The sequence below is a fragment of the Cuculus canorus genome, chromosome 20 (assembly GCF_017976375.1).
Source record: "Cuculus canorus isolate bCucCan1 chromosome 20, bCucCan1.pri, whole genome shotgun sequence".
In the NCBI taxonomy this organism is placed as follows: Eukaryota; Metazoa; Chordata; class Aves; order Cuculiformes; family Cuculidae; genus Cuculus; species Cuculus canorus.
The window spans coordinates 4,321,174-4,339,512 of record NC_071420.1 but is presented as its reverse complement, the minus strand read 5'-3'; the positions used below and the strand labels follow the sequence as shown (position 1 = coordinate 4,339,512).

The 18,339-nt window shown below is 49.5% G+C and overlaps 1 protein-coding gene across 1 annotated transcript in view; it reads left to right on the top strand.

Moving 5' to 3' along the window:
* Nucleotides 1-18,339, top strand: part of CPD (carboxypeptidase D) — a 28,529-nt gene that overhangs the window by 5,565 nt on the left and 4,625 nt on the right. Inside the window, exons 3-18 of the mRNA XM_054085098.1 lie at nucleotides 6,358-6,500; nucleotides 7,243-7,412; nucleotides 8,022-8,389; nucleotides 9,025-9,216; nucleotides 10,069-10,236; nucleotides 11,405-11,514; nucleotides 12,214-12,316; nucleotides 12,788-12,930; nucleotides 13,535-13,704; nucleotides 14,288-14,599; nucleotides 15,812-16,007; nucleotides 16,268-16,403; nucleotides 17,190-17,339; nucleotides 17,764-17,859; nucleotides 17,952-18,016; nucleotides 18,173-18,304. Coding sequence (XP_053941073.1) covers nucleotides 6,358-6,500; nucleotides 7,243-7,412; nucleotides 8,022-8,389; nucleotides 9,025-9,216; nucleotides 10,069-10,236; nucleotides 11,405-11,514; nucleotides 12,214-12,316; nucleotides 12,788-12,930; nucleotides 13,535-13,704; nucleotides 14,288-14,599; nucleotides 15,812-16,007; nucleotides 16,268-16,403; nucleotides 17,190-17,339; nucleotides 17,764-17,859; nucleotides 17,952-18,016; nucleotides 18,173-18,304 — 2,654 coding nt within the window. The remainder of the gene's footprint in view (nucleotides 1-6,357; nucleotides 6,501-7,242; nucleotides 7,413-8,021; nucleotides 8,390-9,024; nucleotides 9,217-10,068; nucleotides 10,237-11,404; nucleotides 11,515-12,213; nucleotides 12,317-12,787; nucleotides 12,931-13,534; nucleotides 13,705-14,287; nucleotides 14,600-15,811; nucleotides 16,008-16,267; nucleotides 16,404-17,189; nucleotides 17,340-17,763; nucleotides 17,860-17,951; nucleotides 18,017-18,172; nucleotides 18,305-18,339) is intronic.

The window sequence follows — 18,339 nt, the reverse complement described above, 5'->3', positions numbered from 1 at the left end:
CCTGCCTGGATGTGAGATACCTGGCTGGTGCAAGCTTTGCTGGTGGCTGTGGCCCCGGTGCATGAGCCTTTCGGGCTGCCTTTGGCTTGTCAGCTAGCGGAGGTTTCACCTACTTTCTTTTCACAGGAAATGGCAAGGTGTGAACTGAAGACACGTTCACTCTGTGCTGCTATCGTTGTGCTTTATATTTTGTCCGATAGCCTCCGGCATCCATTCTCTGCAGAAATAAACCCTTCTGCTGTGAGAAGCCACAGTCACGGGCTCAGCGCTGGAGGCTGTAGGCGATGCATGGGCAGAGATTATAGGGAGGGTGCGCTGACACTGATTCTCAGAACAGGATACTGCTGAGGTTGGCAGACGTGCACGGTTTCTCCCCTGAGGGGTAATTTCCATCTCATTGCTGTTAAAGAGGCACAAGTGGAAGGTGATGGCAGCCCTTGGAGCACTTCCCGGGCTGAGCAGTTCACGTATAGCGTAACCCACAAGAGCTGAGAGCCAGGGGAGAGCACGTGAACCAAGAGGTACCGCAGAGGCCGGTGCGTGTGTATTGTGATGTGTATGAAGTTACACCTGCAGAAGTGGTCAAATCCCCCCCCGGAGGTGTTGAAAAGACAGGCAGACGAGGTGCTCAGGGATCTGGTTTAGTAATGGACAGGTACGGTTGGACTTGATGGTGTCAAAGGTCTTTTCCAATTAACAGTTCTATGATACTGTGTCCCTTCAGGGTTTTGGATGTTAACGTTTCTTATTAGTGATGGATGAAGAGCAGATGAAGGGATTTGGTTGTGTGCAGCATGTGATGGCAGCAGGAGCACCGCCACTGTGGCTTCATTGAGTCATCTGACTCTCTCAGCTCTGTGCCAAGGAGTGCTGAGGCTCAGACTCAGACCAGGATGCCTTTCCCACTGAGTGCAGCATTTAAATGTGTGGTAAAATGAGGCTGGGGAAATCCCTCTACCCTGCGGGAACTCGCTGGGCTGAGCTCTGGAGATAACCGGAGCACACGGGTCTGTGAACGGGTCAGGTTGTGCCAGGAGAGACTCCAAGTGACCTGAAGCCAGGAAAAACAAAGAAATGAGAACATAATGTCTCAACAGGTGGAAATTTTCCTGCCACGTTTTATCGTGTGAAGTCAAACATACTGGGAAGTCAACTGCTACTGGATTCATTGTCCCGGAGTTACCAGTTCAGGTTTATGCTGGTGCCAGACTCCATTAACTTTCATTTGAGTTTGCAATCAACCCTTTCTGTGGGTCAAACCGAGGTGGCAAGAACAAACCATTGGAGTAATTGTTAAGGTCAAATGTGCACAGAGAAAGATGGCTCTGCTCCAAACGGCTGATTTTGGCTTCTGCATTCCAGCTGCTATAGATAAGCACGTCTGTGACTGGGACGCTCTTTAGAGGCTATCTCTGCTGTGCATGCTCTTCCTTCCTTTTTAACCTCTTGGGGTTTTAACTACTGAGTGCCTCATTTGGATCGAGAAAATGCATGCAAGCCCAGGCTGGTGGTTGGGCCAGGTGGTGCTTGGAAGGTGGTTAAGAAACTGCTTGAGTCCTATCTGTAGGAAGGTCGTGCTTGCCTTTATCTTGTGAAGAGCCAAATTCGGAAGTTGAATTCACCAGAACGTTCAATAGGATATTTTATTGTCCTTGCCCATGGCAGAGGGTTTGGAACTGGGTGCTCTTTAAGATTCCTTCCAACCCAAACCATTCCATGATTCTGTGATTTTTTTTGTGGGTGGCTTTGGGAGGTCTTCTCGTTATTTTGCAGTCCTCTCCTAAAAGATATTGGCCTTGCTAGTTTGACTTTCTGATATTCAAGTGTTTAAGGTATTTCTGCTGTGTACTGGAAGGCAGTGCTCAGTTTGAAAGTGGATTTAGGCTACGTTTGTGTTTACTGGGTTGTTTTGATTTCGGTTACTAAGCCACAGTTAGCTTCTGAACAGCTTTTAGTGACCTCAAACTCCGAGCAATTAAAATGAGTGCTGAGAGCAGTGGGTGCTCGTGACATCACTGTGGTGGCCTCCGTTTCCCGAGCATGGCAGAACATGGTTGCATAGTGCGAGCTCTGGTAGAAAATTTCACGTGCATCTTCCTGGGATACGCACAGTTCGCTGCCTTGAGGTGTTCGTGTCATTAAAATTCTTATTGCAAATCCTTCTTTCTTCTTGAGAAGAGTAATGGCTTGATGGATCTCATGCCTCTTTTCACACCTGACATGAACTGCTGGGTGGTACTGTGATGGTGCAGCTCTTGAAGGCTCTGCCCACCTCTTAGAGAGTGCCCTCGAAGCCTCAGGCCTTTGCTGCTCTGAGCTTTGCTGCTCAGCAGCTGCTGGAGTCGGAGGCTGAAACCTCACCTCCTCTGAGTTTTAATGATTGCAGACTAATGGACTGAAACATTCCTTTGCCTGTTTGGTGCTGCTGCTGGTGCTCACCCTGGTCTCACGCTATGAGGCAATCAGCTCTTCTCACAGAGTAAGCAACTTGTGCCATACATTTAATCATGTCTCTTGCTTGCTTTGTGCCATCTGCTCTCTCTGCAGAGCAGACAGCACCATTTCTCTGCTTTAACTTGGCTGTAGGTCTCTTATCTCCCAGTGTCTGCTCCAGTGAGAGCTGCAATCAGAGAGGTTTCCGCATAATGCAGTTTGAAAATAGAGACATTCCTGGCTGCCCTGGAAGGCTTCTCCTGGCATGTGGTGTATTTATGGTATCTGGATCCTGACTCTAGAGAGCTGCATCCTCCCGCTTGCCTGGCTGGTGTGGAGCTTGGCAGGGAGCAGAAGCAGACTTGTCAGTGGGAGCTCTGCAGCGCTTGTGCTGCAGGAGGTCTGGGATCCTTGGCTGAAGTGCAGTCCTGATGCTTAAGGAGTGCAGCAGGGCAGGGGAGAGTTCGTTCTGAATGTTTTTGGCTAGAGAAGCCATGGCTACCCCATCGCTGGGGGTATTCAAGGCCAGGTTGGATGGGGCTTGGAGCCCCTGATCCAGTGGGAGGTGTCCCTGCCCATGGCAGGGGGTGGGACTGGGTGGACTCTGAGGTCCTTTCCAACACAACCCATTCCATGGTGATTCTATGACTGTAAGCTGCTCGCTTTTGCTTTGCTTTCCTCACCAGTGAAATAGGTACGATGCTTTGTTGAGAGGCTGAAAGATACCCTATAATTAAAAAATGCTGGAATAAATCCAGCAAGTTCTCCCAGATTTAACCCAAACAGACAGAGTAGAAGTCCTGCAGGCTGACAGCCCGCTGCCTTGCATGTGCTTTTCCCTCTGCTCCTTGAACGTAGTGCTGTGCTGATGCTGGGCTGCACACAGGTCTCTCTTTACACCTTCAGATCTTCTACGTAGCCAGGAGAGGCTGTGCAGATGGCGTACGGGGAAATATATAATTCCATATGCTGTAAAAATAACTGTCCTCCTCTGCAGTGGGGCCACATGAAGGCCAAATATGTGCAGTAGACACAGTCCAAATTCTCCAGCCTGCAATGGACTACTTTCTCGAAGGGACACTTTTACTGGAATTGATGTAGCAAGCTCTAATTTAGTCCATTGCTGCTCTATTATGGGTGAGCATCTGTCCTAAATTTGCTTGAATGGCAGATGAAGCACTAAATATGCTTCATAATGGCTCTGGTTTACGTATGGATGTTTTCAAGTGCATTAGCGTCCTGCTATGAGCAGATGGTTATGGGCTGGCAAATTGTTTCACTCTGCGTGGTGTTTACTGGGGAGCGAGCAGCCCACTGGGGGTCACTTTCCTGAGCCTGGTAACAGGAGTGGAATGAAACTTGAGTGTGTATCAGATTTGCAGGCCTTGTTCCTCTAAACTTTTGAACCGAGTTTGAGAGTTTTAAAGCCCTCAGGCACTTTTTAGCCCCTTGTTCTGGGTGGAAAAATCTGTTTTCTGTTTTGATCTCAGCCCATGCACAAGCTGCGTTGCTCTCTTTCTGATGGCAAGTGACATTTGGTTTGTTACCATAAAAGCTTTGTGCTCTTTTAACAGCAGGCTCCCAGAGGGATTGAGAGGAACTGGGACATCTTTGATGTGGTACCATCCCGCACATCTTCCCAGGGGTCTGTTCTTCTAAATCCTGCTTTATGCTCTCAGTCCGTCTCTGCGTTACCCGAGTGCGCTGGGGTTCTTCTGTTCAGAGCAGCATCCCTGACCTTTTGGGACAGTAAATGCTCACAGCAGTTGTGTTTATTGTAGGACTTCTCCGCTCGGTAAAGCGCTGCTGATAGCTTTTCCTGGCTGTGCATTAGCACAGCCTCTGCAAATGCCAGATAGTACGTTTGCATCGTGGTATTGATCCATTCTGGCCTGTTAGTTGGCCGGCATCCCGGAGGGTCCCTTGCTTGTGGATGATTAGGGAACCGCTCAGACAAAGCAAGTGAGGTTTATTAGCGCTGCGTTGGTGCTGTGCTTTGTTGAGCAAAGCCAAGGATGGGCGTGTAAAGTATGGGTTTGTTACGGACTTGCCTGCTGGGGTCCTGCCAGCCGGTGCCGTGATGTGTGCCACAGGCTGTCTTCTGCATTCCTTCCTCCTGAAGCTTGTATCTGCCTCCTGCAGAGCACACATGTAGCTGTTCCGTGACAGATGGGCTTCTGAGAGCCAATTTCACTTCCTCAACTCATCCAGGAGAGATGCGGTGGCTGTGCCCCTGTATCCATCTGGCACCAGTGGGAGTCGTTGAGTTGGTGTGCAGAGGTGTTTGGGATGAATGCAGGTTGGGATGGAGCCGTCTGGGAAGCGGTGGCCGAGGCTGTGGCGCGCCAGTCTGTCCAGATTGTAACTGTGTAAGGTTGTGTAACCCAGAAGATATCATCAGTATGCACAAAACTTGGTATGGCATGTTTTCCATACTGACACAACTGCCTGGTTTGCTGGTGGTGGTGGGAATAATCCTCTCATGTGGCCATGACATCTGGCAGCAGTCATGATGTAGGTTTTGTCAGGGTGACTCTGAAACCTGTTTCACAGACTTGTGGTGGTTTTGGAATGTCCTTTTTACTATTGAAGACTCCTGTGACTGTTTAGAGCACTGAACGTTTGTGGTCTTCAGCGGCACGCTGAAGTCTGAGCTCCTGATCATGCGTGGTGATACCTGCAGACCTAAAGTCCTGCTGGTACGTGATTCATTCCTGTTTGAGGAACAGATTTGATTGCTGAGGGCTGAATGTAAACTTCAGCAAATAGGGTCAGGACGTTTGCTGGAACAAGGTGACCTGTTTGATTCATAGCAGTGCCTGTGGTTTCTCTGAAGGAAGGAATAGCAAGGTGAGCTTAATTCTGGGAAACAGTTCTGTGTATTCCTGTTTTTAGGTGCTTATGGAGGTATGGCAAGCTGTCCCCAGGTCACGCAACATCCAAAATTAATTGAGACTGCTGTCTTAGAGAGCAAACGTTGAAGGAGGCTGGTGACTTGGCTGCAGGGCTCAGGGAAAAAAGCAGATTTTCCAGTTGAGGTTTTACAGGTGGACAAGTCTGTGTCCTGTTCTCCTCTTGCAGGACCTGGCTGTTGTGGGGTCACAGGAATCCTCAGCGATGAGGGAGGCATCACTGTCCTCCCAGATCCAGGGGAGAGTTTCCTGAAGGTGACTTGCTGTGGTTGACTGTGCGCGGTCACCCGATCAGACTTTGTCAGACTTTCTGTTAGGGCTGCTCTAAATATCAAGTAAATACAGACCTTCAGATAAGGAGCTGGAGGAAAAGAGCAGGCTGAGGAAGTAGAGAAAGGAAAGCGTTGCACTCATCTAGAGTTTGCTAAGCTGGGAACAGCTGTGTGGTCCTTGAAACTTTTGACATGCAGATTTGAGCTGCCACCTCCCAGGCTGCTGGTCTCATGTGTTCTTTGGTATCAGACCCTGAAGCTCATTCTGGGTAGAGCAATGTCTCTTTCAGGAGTACCTCACAAGCTTAAAGGTGGCTTGGAACATACAGGGAAGGACTTGGCAGCAAACTCCTGCCCTGGCACCCAGGATTTGTAGTGTCTGGAACTGTCTTCACAGTGAAATGAATCCATATGAGTTTCCAACTGAGTTCAGCTGATGGAGCAGCGAGAACGAAGGAACTGTCAGCTTTGAACTGTCTGTGGTTGATTTGAATGGACCTGTTGTGCCAGTTACTGGGAGAAACAGAGCTCGGTCTCCCCCAGTGCAGGCTCTCACCACGATGTGATCAGACTTTTCTCCTTAGGTTGTTGACTCTAGAGCTAGCGTGGCATCATGGTGAAATGCCACGAAGGGCTGAAGCATGGGGAAAACTCTGCATCCATGGGCAAGTCTGTACGTGTACACGGAGGGATGTCTGTACATTGCTCTTTTACGACATGTCTCTGCCTCATTTTCTCAGGTGGAATGCAGGATTACAACTACGTCTGGGCCAACTGCTTTGAGATCACATTGGAGCTGTCCTGCTGCAAATACCCGCCGGCCTCCGAGCTTCAGCAGGAGTGGGAGAACAACCGGGAGTCTCTCCTTTCTTTCATTGAGCAGGTACTGTGGGCTGGGCTGGGGTGCAGGGGCAGCAGCTATGAAACCCGTGTGTCCATAGTGGACTGAGAGCACCGTATTCAGTTGCTTTTGTGGCTGTTCTTACTGCGTGTGGTAACACAGCTGTTGCAGTTGCTGTGCAGAGGTTGGTGGCTACAAAGCTGCTGTGTATTTCTGTGGTTCTGCCACAGTTCCCACATCCTCCACGACAGCAGAGCTACACTGAAAGGGGCCTTGTGGGGTACAGTGTTAGAGAGACCAATCAGTGCAGATCTTGCTGAGTGATGCCCGGTGCCTGTGTGGCCTCAGTGCCGTAAACCTCCAGTGAAGTTCAAAACCACCAAGACTGCTGAGACCCTGGCTTGCAGCGTCCTCTGCCAGGCTGTCTCCAAATGCCTGTGTATATGGGTGACAGTTTAAGCTGGGAAGGGAGGCGGGTTGATTTTTTGCCCCTCAGTTTGGTCTGTAGCCCTGCTATGTTCATATTGTTGCGTGTCCATGTTGATGAAATAGAGGATTTGTTAGGACAGGTCAATTCTGAGATCTTGCTTCCCAGTGTGTGCTGGAATTCCTGTCCTTGCTGTCTGGCCAGACACTCTGAGAACCATGGGCCCTTGGGTGTCTTTTGCTGGCAGCTGTCCTGCTCCCTGGCCTTTAGGGAAGAGTGAGAGGATATGCCTGGACAAGGACGTGGTTCCCCTGATATTACGTGTCTTCAGCTAGGCTCTTGCGTTGTTTTCCTCAGGTCCACATCGGTGTGAAAGGCTTTGTCAGGGATGCAGTCAGTGGAGCTGGCCTGGAGAACGCAACCATTGTTGTTGCTGGTATTGCTCACAACATCACAGCAGGCAGATATGGCGATTACCACCGACTCCTTGTGCCTGGGACCTACAACGTGACTGCGGTTGTAATTGGGTAATGTCTCAGTGGCAGCCTGCATCCACACTGCCAACCGCTTGTGTTCTTTCACTTGATTTCTTTCCCCAAACCATCTTCTGTATTTAAGGGGCTCAGCTGGAAGCTGCAGCAGTAAAGGACTCCAGCGTAGAGCGGCAGATGTGTTTGTTTGCCCCATGCCCTGCAGCAGTGGGGTGCTGTTGGATGCACAGAGTTTCCATCACCTTTATTTGACTGCTTGTGTCAATGTGCATCTTAATTTTTGGGCAAAGGGCGAAAGTGGAATAGTGTCACTCCAGTAAGAGTTTGCGTTGGCTCAAGCCGGGGTGGGAACATGTAGCTTGCCCCTAGGCTGGCCCTGCCATACACCTGAGGCTTCATCCATGGCGAGCCTGTAAACAGGAACTCGTGCCTCTGTGACACAGTGAGCACAGCAGCATAGTTGTGTATGGTGGCAGTGGGGTGAATCCTGTCAGTTTGTTCCCTGGTGAGTCTCTCACATAGTTGTTAAAATTCCGGAATGTTCCAGCTGGGAGGAGTAGGCTAGAGCAGTGGAGAGGCTGCAAGGGGTTTTGGCCTCTGTTCTGCAGAACCTCCTTGCTGAAGCCAGTTGCTTTTTTTCCACAGCTATGCACCAGTGACCAGAGAGAATATTGAGGTGAAAGAAGGAGCTGCGACAGAAGTGAATTTCTCCTTGCAGCCAACTGTAATGCCACCAGCTCTTAATGAAACACAGTTCACAGTGACGCCTGCTCCCATCTCTACAGTCACCCCTACCTCTGTGCAGGAGGAGGCCCAAACCCCCACACCTCTCCATCAACCCATCCAGCCTGTGGACTTCCGCCACCACCACTTCTCAGACATGGAGATCTTTCTGCGACGATACGCCAGCGAGTACCCCAACATTACCCGGCTCTACTCCGTGGGCAAGTCAGTGGAGCTGCGTGAGCTCTATGTCATGGAGATCTCGGACAACCCTGGCATCCATGAAGCAGGTAACCTGGGACGTCCTTTATAGTGAGACACAAATGAAAATGGCAGAGCTTTTAGTTTAGGAGAGACTGTGGGCAGGGGTGGCACCTGTCTGAAGAAAGACTGCTGCTACTTGCAGTGTCCTTTCTCTAAAAGGCCAGGTGCAGTTTGTCACTAGTGTGAGTTAGAGTGCCTTGGGGACATCTACATTGTCCTTCTACTCTGCCCTTGTGAGACCTCACCTGGAGTCTGTGTTCAGTTCTGAGGCCCTCAGCGCAGGAAGGACATGGAGCTGTTAGATCAAGTCCAGAGGAGGCCACAAAGATGATCCAAGGGCTGGAGCACCTCCCATATGAGGACAGGCTGAAAGAGTTGGGGCTTGTTCAGCCTGGAGAAGAGAAGCCTGCAGGGAGACCTTAGAGCAGCTTTCAGTACTGAAAGGGGCTCTGGGAAAGCTGTGAAGGGGCTCTCGATCAGGGAGTGCAGGGATAGGACAAGGGGGCACAACTTTCAGCTGAAAGAGTTGAGATCTTAGGAAGAAATTTTTTCTGCAGCCCTGCAGAAAGGCCTCAGAGTGCAACGCTCAGGGTGGTGCGATGTCTCCAAGCTTTAGTGTAGTGGTGATAATTGTGTCTTTGGTGTGGCCATGTGTCTGCAGGTGAGCCAGAGTTCAAGTACATCGGTAACATGCATGGGAATGAAGTTGTGGGGCGTGAGCTTCTCCTGAACCTCATCGAGTACCTCTGCAAGAACTTTGGCACAGATCCTGAAGTGACCGAGCTGGTCCAGAGCACACGGATCCACATCATGCCGTCTATGAATCCTGATGGCTATGAGAAGTCCCAGGAAGGTATTGCTGCTTGTGCTGAAAGATCTGTGGGGTTTCTAGCTCTTCGAACAAGCCTTTGGGTTCGTGGTACCTTTTTGTGAAATCTGGAAGCTTTACTGGAGCCAGAGCTGGGAGGGCTTCTTGCGTGCTGTGGACAGACACTGCAGTGCAGGATGTGGACAGCCGACTGGTGGAGAGAGCTCTTAATCTTCAGCAGTGTATCCGCTGCCCCTGTTTGGGTCCCCTTATGGTTTGTGGCTATCCCAAGGCTTGTTTTAAACGAAGACATTCCTTTGACGCAGCTCACACATGCTGTGCTTTGCTCCACGCTCTTAGTAATGTGTGACGTGGGAGCCAGGCTGTCTGCAGAGCGCTTGTCCAAGCATAATATAGACTTTTGTTGAGATGTTGAAATTGGCAAAAAAATCCTTCAAGGAAGTTTTCAAAACTGCGGGGCTCTTGCAGATTGGCAGAACAAAGCCTGTCCAGAACTATGTTCTTGAAGCGGAGCTCTGCTTGGGTTTAGCAAAGAACTCGTCCAGCTGGTTTGAGAAGGTGAGCTTTGAGGTTTCTGCGGTTGTGACATCCGGCTGCTGGGATTGTTCATGGTTCGCTGCCTTTCTGCGAGCTGTGGTTTGACTGGTACCAAGAGCCTGTGCCGGCACCTGCTGAAAGGGTGCTTGGACCCGTCCCTGCACAGAGCAGGCCTGGCGCCGAAGAGGAGCGTGAGCGTCCCCTTGCTCTGGGTGTACGAAGCCAGCACTCTTGTGCTCTCTGCTCTCTTGCATTAACTGATAGTTGTAAGCTCTGTAGTCAAGAAGATGAAGTGGGAACTTGCATAGGTTGAAGCCTAAACTTGTGTTTAATTTTTAGGAGACAGAGGAGGTACCGTTGGCAGAAACAACAGCAACAACTACGATCTGAACCGGAATTTCCCAGATCAGTTCTTCCCTGTGGCAGACCCTCCACAGCCAGAAACTCTCGCTGTCATGACCTGGTTGAAGAATTACCCATTCGTGCTCTCGGCAAACCTGCACGGAGGTATGGCAGCCAAACTGAGCTCCTTCCTTAGTACTGAGATTCAAGGGATGGGAGTTTGCAGGGCTGTCTCTGTGGTGTTCTAGGCGTGAGCTGAGGAGCGCTTGCAGAGAGCTGTCTGCCCTTGGCATTGCTCTGAAGTTGCAGGGGTGAAGGCAGCCAGGTTCCTCCAGCAGGGGTAAGGCCGCTTCCAAAGGGTCTATGCAAACAAAGAGGAAACCAAACCTTTTGTTTGCGCTGCTGGAATTGGATCAGAAGCTGGAAAAAGAGGGTGAAAACTGTGTCCCCAAGCACATTTAGGAGTTGAAGAGGCTGCTGGGAGGATCCCAACCACTTCTCTGAAGGGAGCATGTACTTTTAGGAGTGACAATCTCGTTGCCTGCTGGGAGATGGGAATGGGCTCTTGTCAGCAGCTGGGTCTGGGAATGGGATATAGCGCTGTAGCTGTTGGAGGCTTCATAGCATATAGAAAATGAAGGGAAAGTAGCGGAATCCTGAGAGTTCCCTGTCTTGAATTGATGGTGGAACTACGAGATGTGCTGTAATTTAATTATCTTTCCAGAGTGATCTAAATTAAGTCTCTGCATTACAGCTTATTCCCTAGGCAGTTTGTCTGCTGGCTTGTAGCTGTGGTGACTTGTAGGTGGTTGCTTTGTGCTAGCGTGTTTAATTTTATAGTGAAGAAGTACCGTGTGTGAGTACGAGGGAGCTGGTGGGTCTCCAGCAGCACTGGTGTCTGGGGTTCCACAGTGTCATTACTCCAAGTCACTTAGGGAAAGCCACAGGCAGCTGAAGATGTTCTAATCTGACAGTGCTTGCAATGAACTCAAGAAGGCTGAAAAACTGCAGCCAGGCCAAGGGCACAGTGCACGTTCTAGGGAATTTCTCCCCTTGTTTTCTCTCCTTTGTGAAAGCGATTGTTCTGAGGTTGTGCTCATGCCTCTTGCGTGTGAGATGTGTCATGGTTTGGGTTCACCTTCCCAACTGGCGGTGGTCTTATCTATTCCTGTGCTTTTGTTGTCTCTTTTAGCCACTGGGTTTAATGCTTTGTTTAATGCCAAGTCTTGGGAAATGGAAGACATGGCACTCTTTGGAGAAAAACTTCCCGTATTAGGCTGAGGGATCACTTGGGAAGTGCGCAAGTACAAGTCAAAGCTTGTTTCCCCTGCAGGTTCTCTGGTGGTTAATTACCCCTTTGATGACGATGAACAAGGAGTAGCCATATACAGTAAATGCCCAGACGATGCAGTGTTTCAGCAGCTGGCGCTTTCCTACTCCAAGGTAAAGTTCTTAAGGGGAAAACAGGCGCATCCTCCTGGGTTAACTCCTGATGCTCTCGGGAACCTCCTGAGCGGCTGGTAGAGCAGGGTGTGGGTCCTGTGGGTGCCTGGTGTTGCAGGCAGAGCAGAAAGGTCCTGCAGGAGGCTCTGTCTGCAGGCACTGCAGGAGTGATGGGAGTGTTCTGTGCAGGCATGGCTGGTGGAAGAAGCTCTATACCAAGCGGGAGGAGAGCAAGGATGTCCATGGGTGTGAGTGCAGTCTTTGTGCTGCCACCATACAAACACGCAGGATCATAGAATCATTAAGGTCGGAAAAGACCTCTAAGCTCATCCAGTCCAGCCATCAGCCCAACCCCACCGTGCCTCCTAAATCATGATCTGAAGTGCCATGGCTGCACATTTTTTGAACCTCTCCAGAGGTGAAGACTCCACTACTGCCCTGGGCATCCTCTGCCAGTGCTTCACAATTCTTTCAGTAAGGAAATTTTTCCTAATATCCAATCTAAACCTCCCCTGGCGCAACTTGAGGCCATTTCCTCTTGTCCTATCCCTTGTTACTTGGGAGAAGAGACCAACAACCACCTCGCTGCAAACTCCTTTCTGTGTTTGGTAACCCCAAGTGCGTGACTGATGGTAGAACACAAGTGCCGGTGGCTGTAGAGTGAAGACTCAACTTCATGTGTTGTATCTTGTTTTTTAGGAAAATACAAAGATGTATCAGGGAAGCCCTTGTAAGGACATGTACCCCAATGAGTACTTCCCACATGGCATCACTAATGGGGCTCAGTGGTACAACGTCCCAGGTAAAGTAGACCCTAAGTCTCTTGCAGTGTTTAACTTCAAGTTAATGCACATACAACATAAAGAATTTAGTCTGATCAGTCACAACCTCTGTGTTGGTCAGCCCAGATTCCTGGGACTCAGATTTCTTTTATAATCTCTGAAGTCAAGTACCCAGATAAAGTTATTCCTCAGGGAAGTAATTTATAGTGTAGTTCTTCTGGCTATTAGCAAAATGGTTTCATAAAATTTTACAGCAGTATATTAGCATTAAAGGTATTTACAGGAAGGGCGGTTATTTGTCTGCTATTTTATCGTCCCTTTGAAGCCTGAATGTTGCCCTGTGTAAAAGCCTTCTCTCTTCAGCTATAAAATGCATGCTGTAGTTCGTACTTCATCTTTCTCTATTATCAGATATATCTTCTTTTTGACCTGGGGTACAATTGCCTTCTGGGAACATTGACAAAACTATTCTTCTTACATTCCTGTTGTAGGTGGGATGCAAGACTGGAATTACTTAAATACAAACTGCTTTGAAGTGACCATTGAATTGGGCTGCGTGAAATATCCCAAAGCTGAGGAGCTGCCAAAGTACTGGGAGCAGAACCGCCGCTCTCTCTTGCAGTTCATGAAACAGGTGAGACACTTCGACCCCAAGCAGTTGTGTGAGCTGCCTCTGGAGTTCTCGCTGGATGTGCCAGAAGGAACAGGCAGATCTGTGGGCTGAAACGAGTGCAGTTTTCTGGTGAGATGGGGTGTCTGCTCAACAGAAATTATCCCTATCAAAACATGTCTTGACGACTCCTCTCCCCTCTTTCTCAACACACCAGGAATCTGCAGCCAGGTGATGCAGGCGTGGGCTTTTTATTTACCACTGCCTTGGCTTTTCCTTGGCTGGAGTGGCTTTTATGTGCTGCTCCCATCCGAGTTGGGGCTGGTGGTGCTGGGCACCTGGTGCATGTAAACAAAGGTGTGGAGCTCTTTTCAAACCAGAACAGGAGCAAAGAGTGCTGCGGTGGCACCCTGAGCCAAACAATTGCTCATTGTACTCATCAGGTGATCTTTGTCCACTCCAGCTGCTGGCGAGTCTAACCTGAAGCCTTTTGGAACATGTTGCACCTCTGGGAATGCACAAACTCCTGGGCTGGGAGAGGTCTGGGTGTCGGAGATTCCACAGCGAGGTGTGGGGTGGGAGGCAGAGAGAGGGCTGGCACTCAGCAGGGCTCTGGGTCTGTGCCCAGGTTCACCGCGGTGTCTGGGGGTTTGTGCTGGATGCTACGGATGGAAGGGGCATTCTCAACGCCACCATCAGTGTTGCTGACATCGACCACCCAGTGAACACCTACAAGGATGGAGACTATTGGCGCCTTTTGGTCCCTGGGACGTACAAGATCACAGCATCTGCCCGAGGGTGAGTGAACCGTGGCACGAGGAGCAGGCAGCTGCACGGTTGACTTCCTGGTCAGGAGTCCCATTGCCCAAGCCGACAGCAGCTGTTGGCACGGCAGTTCCTCCTGTTCTCCTGCCTGAGTTAGCACTGTGGTGCTACGGTGATATCAGGGACTGCTCGCCTGGTGCCTATGCACAATCCAAACCTTCTCTTGTTTGGAGGTGGTGCGAGGGAGGAGTTGATAACTGCGTTTTGCTAAGGGAAGCTCTCTTGCAGGCAGCTGCCCACAGAAATTACTTCATTACTTCAACTGCTGCCAAACCCTTTGGGTTACAGCAGCCTGACTTGTCCTGCCAGGCTGCCATGTAACACTGCAACACCTGAGCCAAAAGCAGATCGGTGCCATGTTGGGCCCGAGCTGTTCCCTGTCCTCCCTCCATTCCCACGTCCCTTTGAAGTGCTCTTGCTCTTTGTTTTTATGCTTCTCACTTTTGGCTGGGGAGCAGTAGCTGTCCTGTGTGAGTGTCTAGTCAGGAAGGGGGGGTGAATTGTTGTGTGAGGCCTTGAACCCTGACGTTTCCTTGTGCCTTCTCTCCCCTGGTAGGTATGATCCAGTCACTAAGACGGTGGAAGTTGGCAGCAAAGATGGGGTGCAAGTCAACTTTGCTCTTTCGCGAACAGACGTCAAAGTGGAGGAGGGGAAGGTGCCAGTCTTGAACACCCCAGACACCGGTGATCCTAACAAGAAGGAGTTTGAGACTCTGATCAAAGACCTGTCTGCTGAGAATGGCCTGGAGCGCCTCCTGCTTTCCTCCTCGGGGGATGTTTCTCCTTACCGATACCGCCCTTACAAGGACCTCTCCGAGTTCCTTCGAGGCCTCTATCTGAACTACCCACACATCACCAATCTCACCAGGTGAAAACTCAAAGCAGCAATGCTCAGTCCTCCCTGTTCAGCAGCTTGTGGTGGGGCAGTTGTGAAAGGACAAGCCATGAATGCAGTGCAGACTTGAAGAGCTTATCCTTCCCTCTGGTCCTTGAGTTCAAGGGAACATGTAAAGGACTCAATCAGAGAGCACTGGTTGCAGGGACTCACGGATGCATCCATGTGCTTTTTCCAGAGACATCACTTTACTGACTTAAACCTGGGGTGCTGCTGGTTCCCCAGAGGTGCCTGGGACTGATGATATTCCCAGCATTAACATCCCAAGCTTCTGCAAATATCTCTGTTCTGTGCAGTCTGCTTCCTTTGTTTTCCAAATCCTTTCTGACATCCACTCTGCTAAAGATTTCCCAGTGATCACATTTGGTTTACAAATCTCAAATGGCCCTTCTTGATTGTCTGCCTTAGATTTTTAATTCCGTAGTGTGAGACATGTTTGAGTTTGCTTGCCCTGAGCCAAGGCCTCTGCCCTCCCACAGGAGACCAGCTGTCTGCAGCTCTCTGCTTTCCTTTGTGACCTGTAGCACTTACCCTCTGTCAGCTTTAGAAAGCACAAATCTCTTTGTCCCAGGACCTCATTTGCTTGTTGTTACCAGGCACAACGTGCTCATGTGCTGTCCCTGCTGGTGCCAAGGCTGCTTTTCTCATCTGTAGCCTCTATTGTCTGTCCAGTTGCATCAGCCCTGATTATATTCCTTGCTTTGCCTGCATTCAGTTTGCTAACAGAATGGCATGACTGTAGCAACAACTCCTGCGTTACTGGAACTAGGCTTGCTTTTGTCCTCTGCACCGGGTGCTTTATAAATTAGTTTGATGTCCAGATATATCCTGCTCTGAAGGGAAAAAACCACCGGCATTGGGGGCACAGAGGCATTTAGCAGCTCCACATTTGTCGTGATGTCATAGGCTGTATAGAGACATAAGGAGCATTGGGTGTCCTGTACATCTGGACCTGGATACGTTCTTGCACAGATGTTTGTGTTTAAACTGATGTTCATAGTGAATTCTGTTCAGAGCTGCTGCAAATCTTCTCTCGTGGTGTGGTTGTGTTGTGTCACTTGTCTTTGCAACCTCCTCATGGAGGCTGGCAGTAGTTCCTTTCTCCACCGGGATTTCTCCCTAAGGTCAGGGTAGGGATGTGGCTCTGTTCCTGAGCTGATGCTCTTGTTTCTCATCTCTTGGCAGTTTGGGTCAGAGTGTTGAGTTCCGTCAGATCTGGTCCCTTGAAATCTCCAACAAGCCCAACCAGTCCGAGCCCGAGGAGCCAAAGATCCGCTTTGTTGCTGGTATTCATGGAAATGCTCCTGTTGGTACAGAGCTGCTCCTGGCACTGGCAGAGTTTCTTTGCATGAGCTACAAGAAGAATGCTGCTGTTACAAAGGTGAGAAGCCAATGCAAGGGACCACCTTGGTGCCCTCCCGCTATATCCTGAGAAGGCAATTCTCTCTGGGAGAGACTTTTCTTGCTAACAGTGGTTTGTGGGTTGCAGTGATCCCACGCATAATGGGGAGGTGTTTTGAAACCCGTGGGGCCAGTGGGAACCTCTGGCAGCGGTTCCTAGGATGAGATCCAGACAGCTGAGATGTAGAGAGAGAGAAGTCCACTAATGACACTTTATGTACTGTTTCTCCTTTTCTTCAGCTGATTGACCGAACACGGATTGTGATTGTGCCATCCCTGAATCCGGACGGACGTGAGGTAGCCCAGGAGAGAGGCTGCACATCGAAGATAGGCGAGACTAATGCTCATGGCAGAGATCTGGACACAGACTTCACAAGTAAAGCAGTCTTAAAGCAAAGTGATACGTAGTGTCCCGGTAGAAATTATGTTGCTGTAGAATTCTCCTGCTTGCTGCCCTACGGTTGGGTTTAGTCGCTTGGTTACAGGGTCTGCCTTCAAGGAGAGCAGCACTCCTGCGCTTAGCCTAGGCAGCACAGCTCCTGGAAGCTTCCAGAGCTTGGATCCCTCTTAAGGGATGAAAAATTACCATTTGTATTTGCAAGGAAAAGAGAGGGAGAGCTCTTTAGGAATTATCCAGAGGTTGGACAGTCCTACTGTATTTTTCATGTAAATTGATTTCTTTGAACCCCCCCTGTTTCTGAAAGAAGTGCTTTGTGTTGATGCTCCCTGGAAACAGTTTGGTTTTTTTCATGCTTTTCTAGTTTCCCTGTAACTGCCTGCTGCATCCATAGCTCTGTATCAGTGCTGTGCCCACCCTTCCTGGGGACCAAGTGTTCTCTCTGTCCCGGTTTGGCAGAGACCATCCCAAATGCCTTCTTAAGAAAATGTCACTTTGTAACTTTAAGGAGAGCAAACACTCACAATAATACCCTTTGCATTGCGAAAGTAAATAGCTTAGGGTAGTAGTGATGGGCCACGTTTGTTAAGCTTTGTCCCCGCATGGGTAACGTGGAGGAGGTGCTTTATTTTGAGATGTAACAAATACCTTTTAATAGATGCAGCAGACTTATTTTTGGACATAAACAGACTGTACTTCTGCTGGCCTCTCAAATAGCAGAGGAAACTATTTTCAATTCCCTTTTTCTGCTGTTCTGATTTACAGGCAATTATTCCCGATATTCGGGGACACGAGAGCCTGAGACCAAAGCCATCATAGAGAACTTGATATTGAAGCAGGATTTCAGCCTCTCTGTTGCGCTAGATGGAGGATCTCTGCTTGTCACTTACCCATATGATAAGCCAGCACAAACAGGTATGACTGACTCCTCCAGGGCCTTGCACACGTGGTTACCCTCGGGCTGTGTCTGCAGAAGTTCATGTGACCGTGTGATGTAAGAGCTTCTTGTGCTGGTGGTGTTCTGTAGCCTCCTTTTGTGTTCAGCCCTTTGTATCCAGAGTTGACAGCCTGTTAAGTAAAGCTGTAAAACCTCACAGGATTTAGCTAGGGATCAGAACACTGACCATTTCCATTCCAACGACAGTATTTTAATCTCTTCTCTGCTAAGGCCGGTATAAAGTCTGCTTTTGATACCACCTCTCAGTGTTAAGAGATCTGGAATACTCCGGAAACAACATGTGTCCCTGTTTAATACAGGATCGTGGGGTTAGAATGGGACTCTGCCCCTGCAGTGAATAGGAGTTGTACTCTGAGTCTCACTTTTCTCTTCTCTTTGTAGTGGAGAACAAAGAAACACTGAAGCATTTGGCATCACTGTATGCAAACAACCATCCGCTGATGCATTTGGGCCAGCCGGGCTGTCCAAATAAGTCTGGTATGTTTGTTTGAACCCTTCAATGCTCGCTGTCAGCTCATGCTGAATTCTGCAAGGTGCAGCTCTGACAGCTGTGTTCTTTGCTCTCACAGATGAGAATATTCCTGGCGGTGTGATCCGTGGCTCTGAATGGCACAGTCACTTGGGAAGTATGAAGGTACTTCATCTTGACACAAGGCTTTCAATCTAAACAAGCAGTCAAAAGCACATTTGTTCTGAAGTCTGGGCAAATCTTCCTAACCTCCAGCTGTGCTTTGCAGAGTGTTTTTAAATACCACCTCTTCTTTTGTAACTGTGGGTTTGGGTTTTGCAGGATTTCAGCGTTACATTTGGTCACTGTCCTGAGATCACTGTTTACACCAGCTGCTGTTACTTCCCAAGCGCAGGGCAGCTTCCTGGCCTGTGGGCGGATCACAGGAAATCTCTCCTTAGCATGCTCGTGGAGGTGAGCCGCAGTGGGGGGAGATTCTGGCAAGGAGT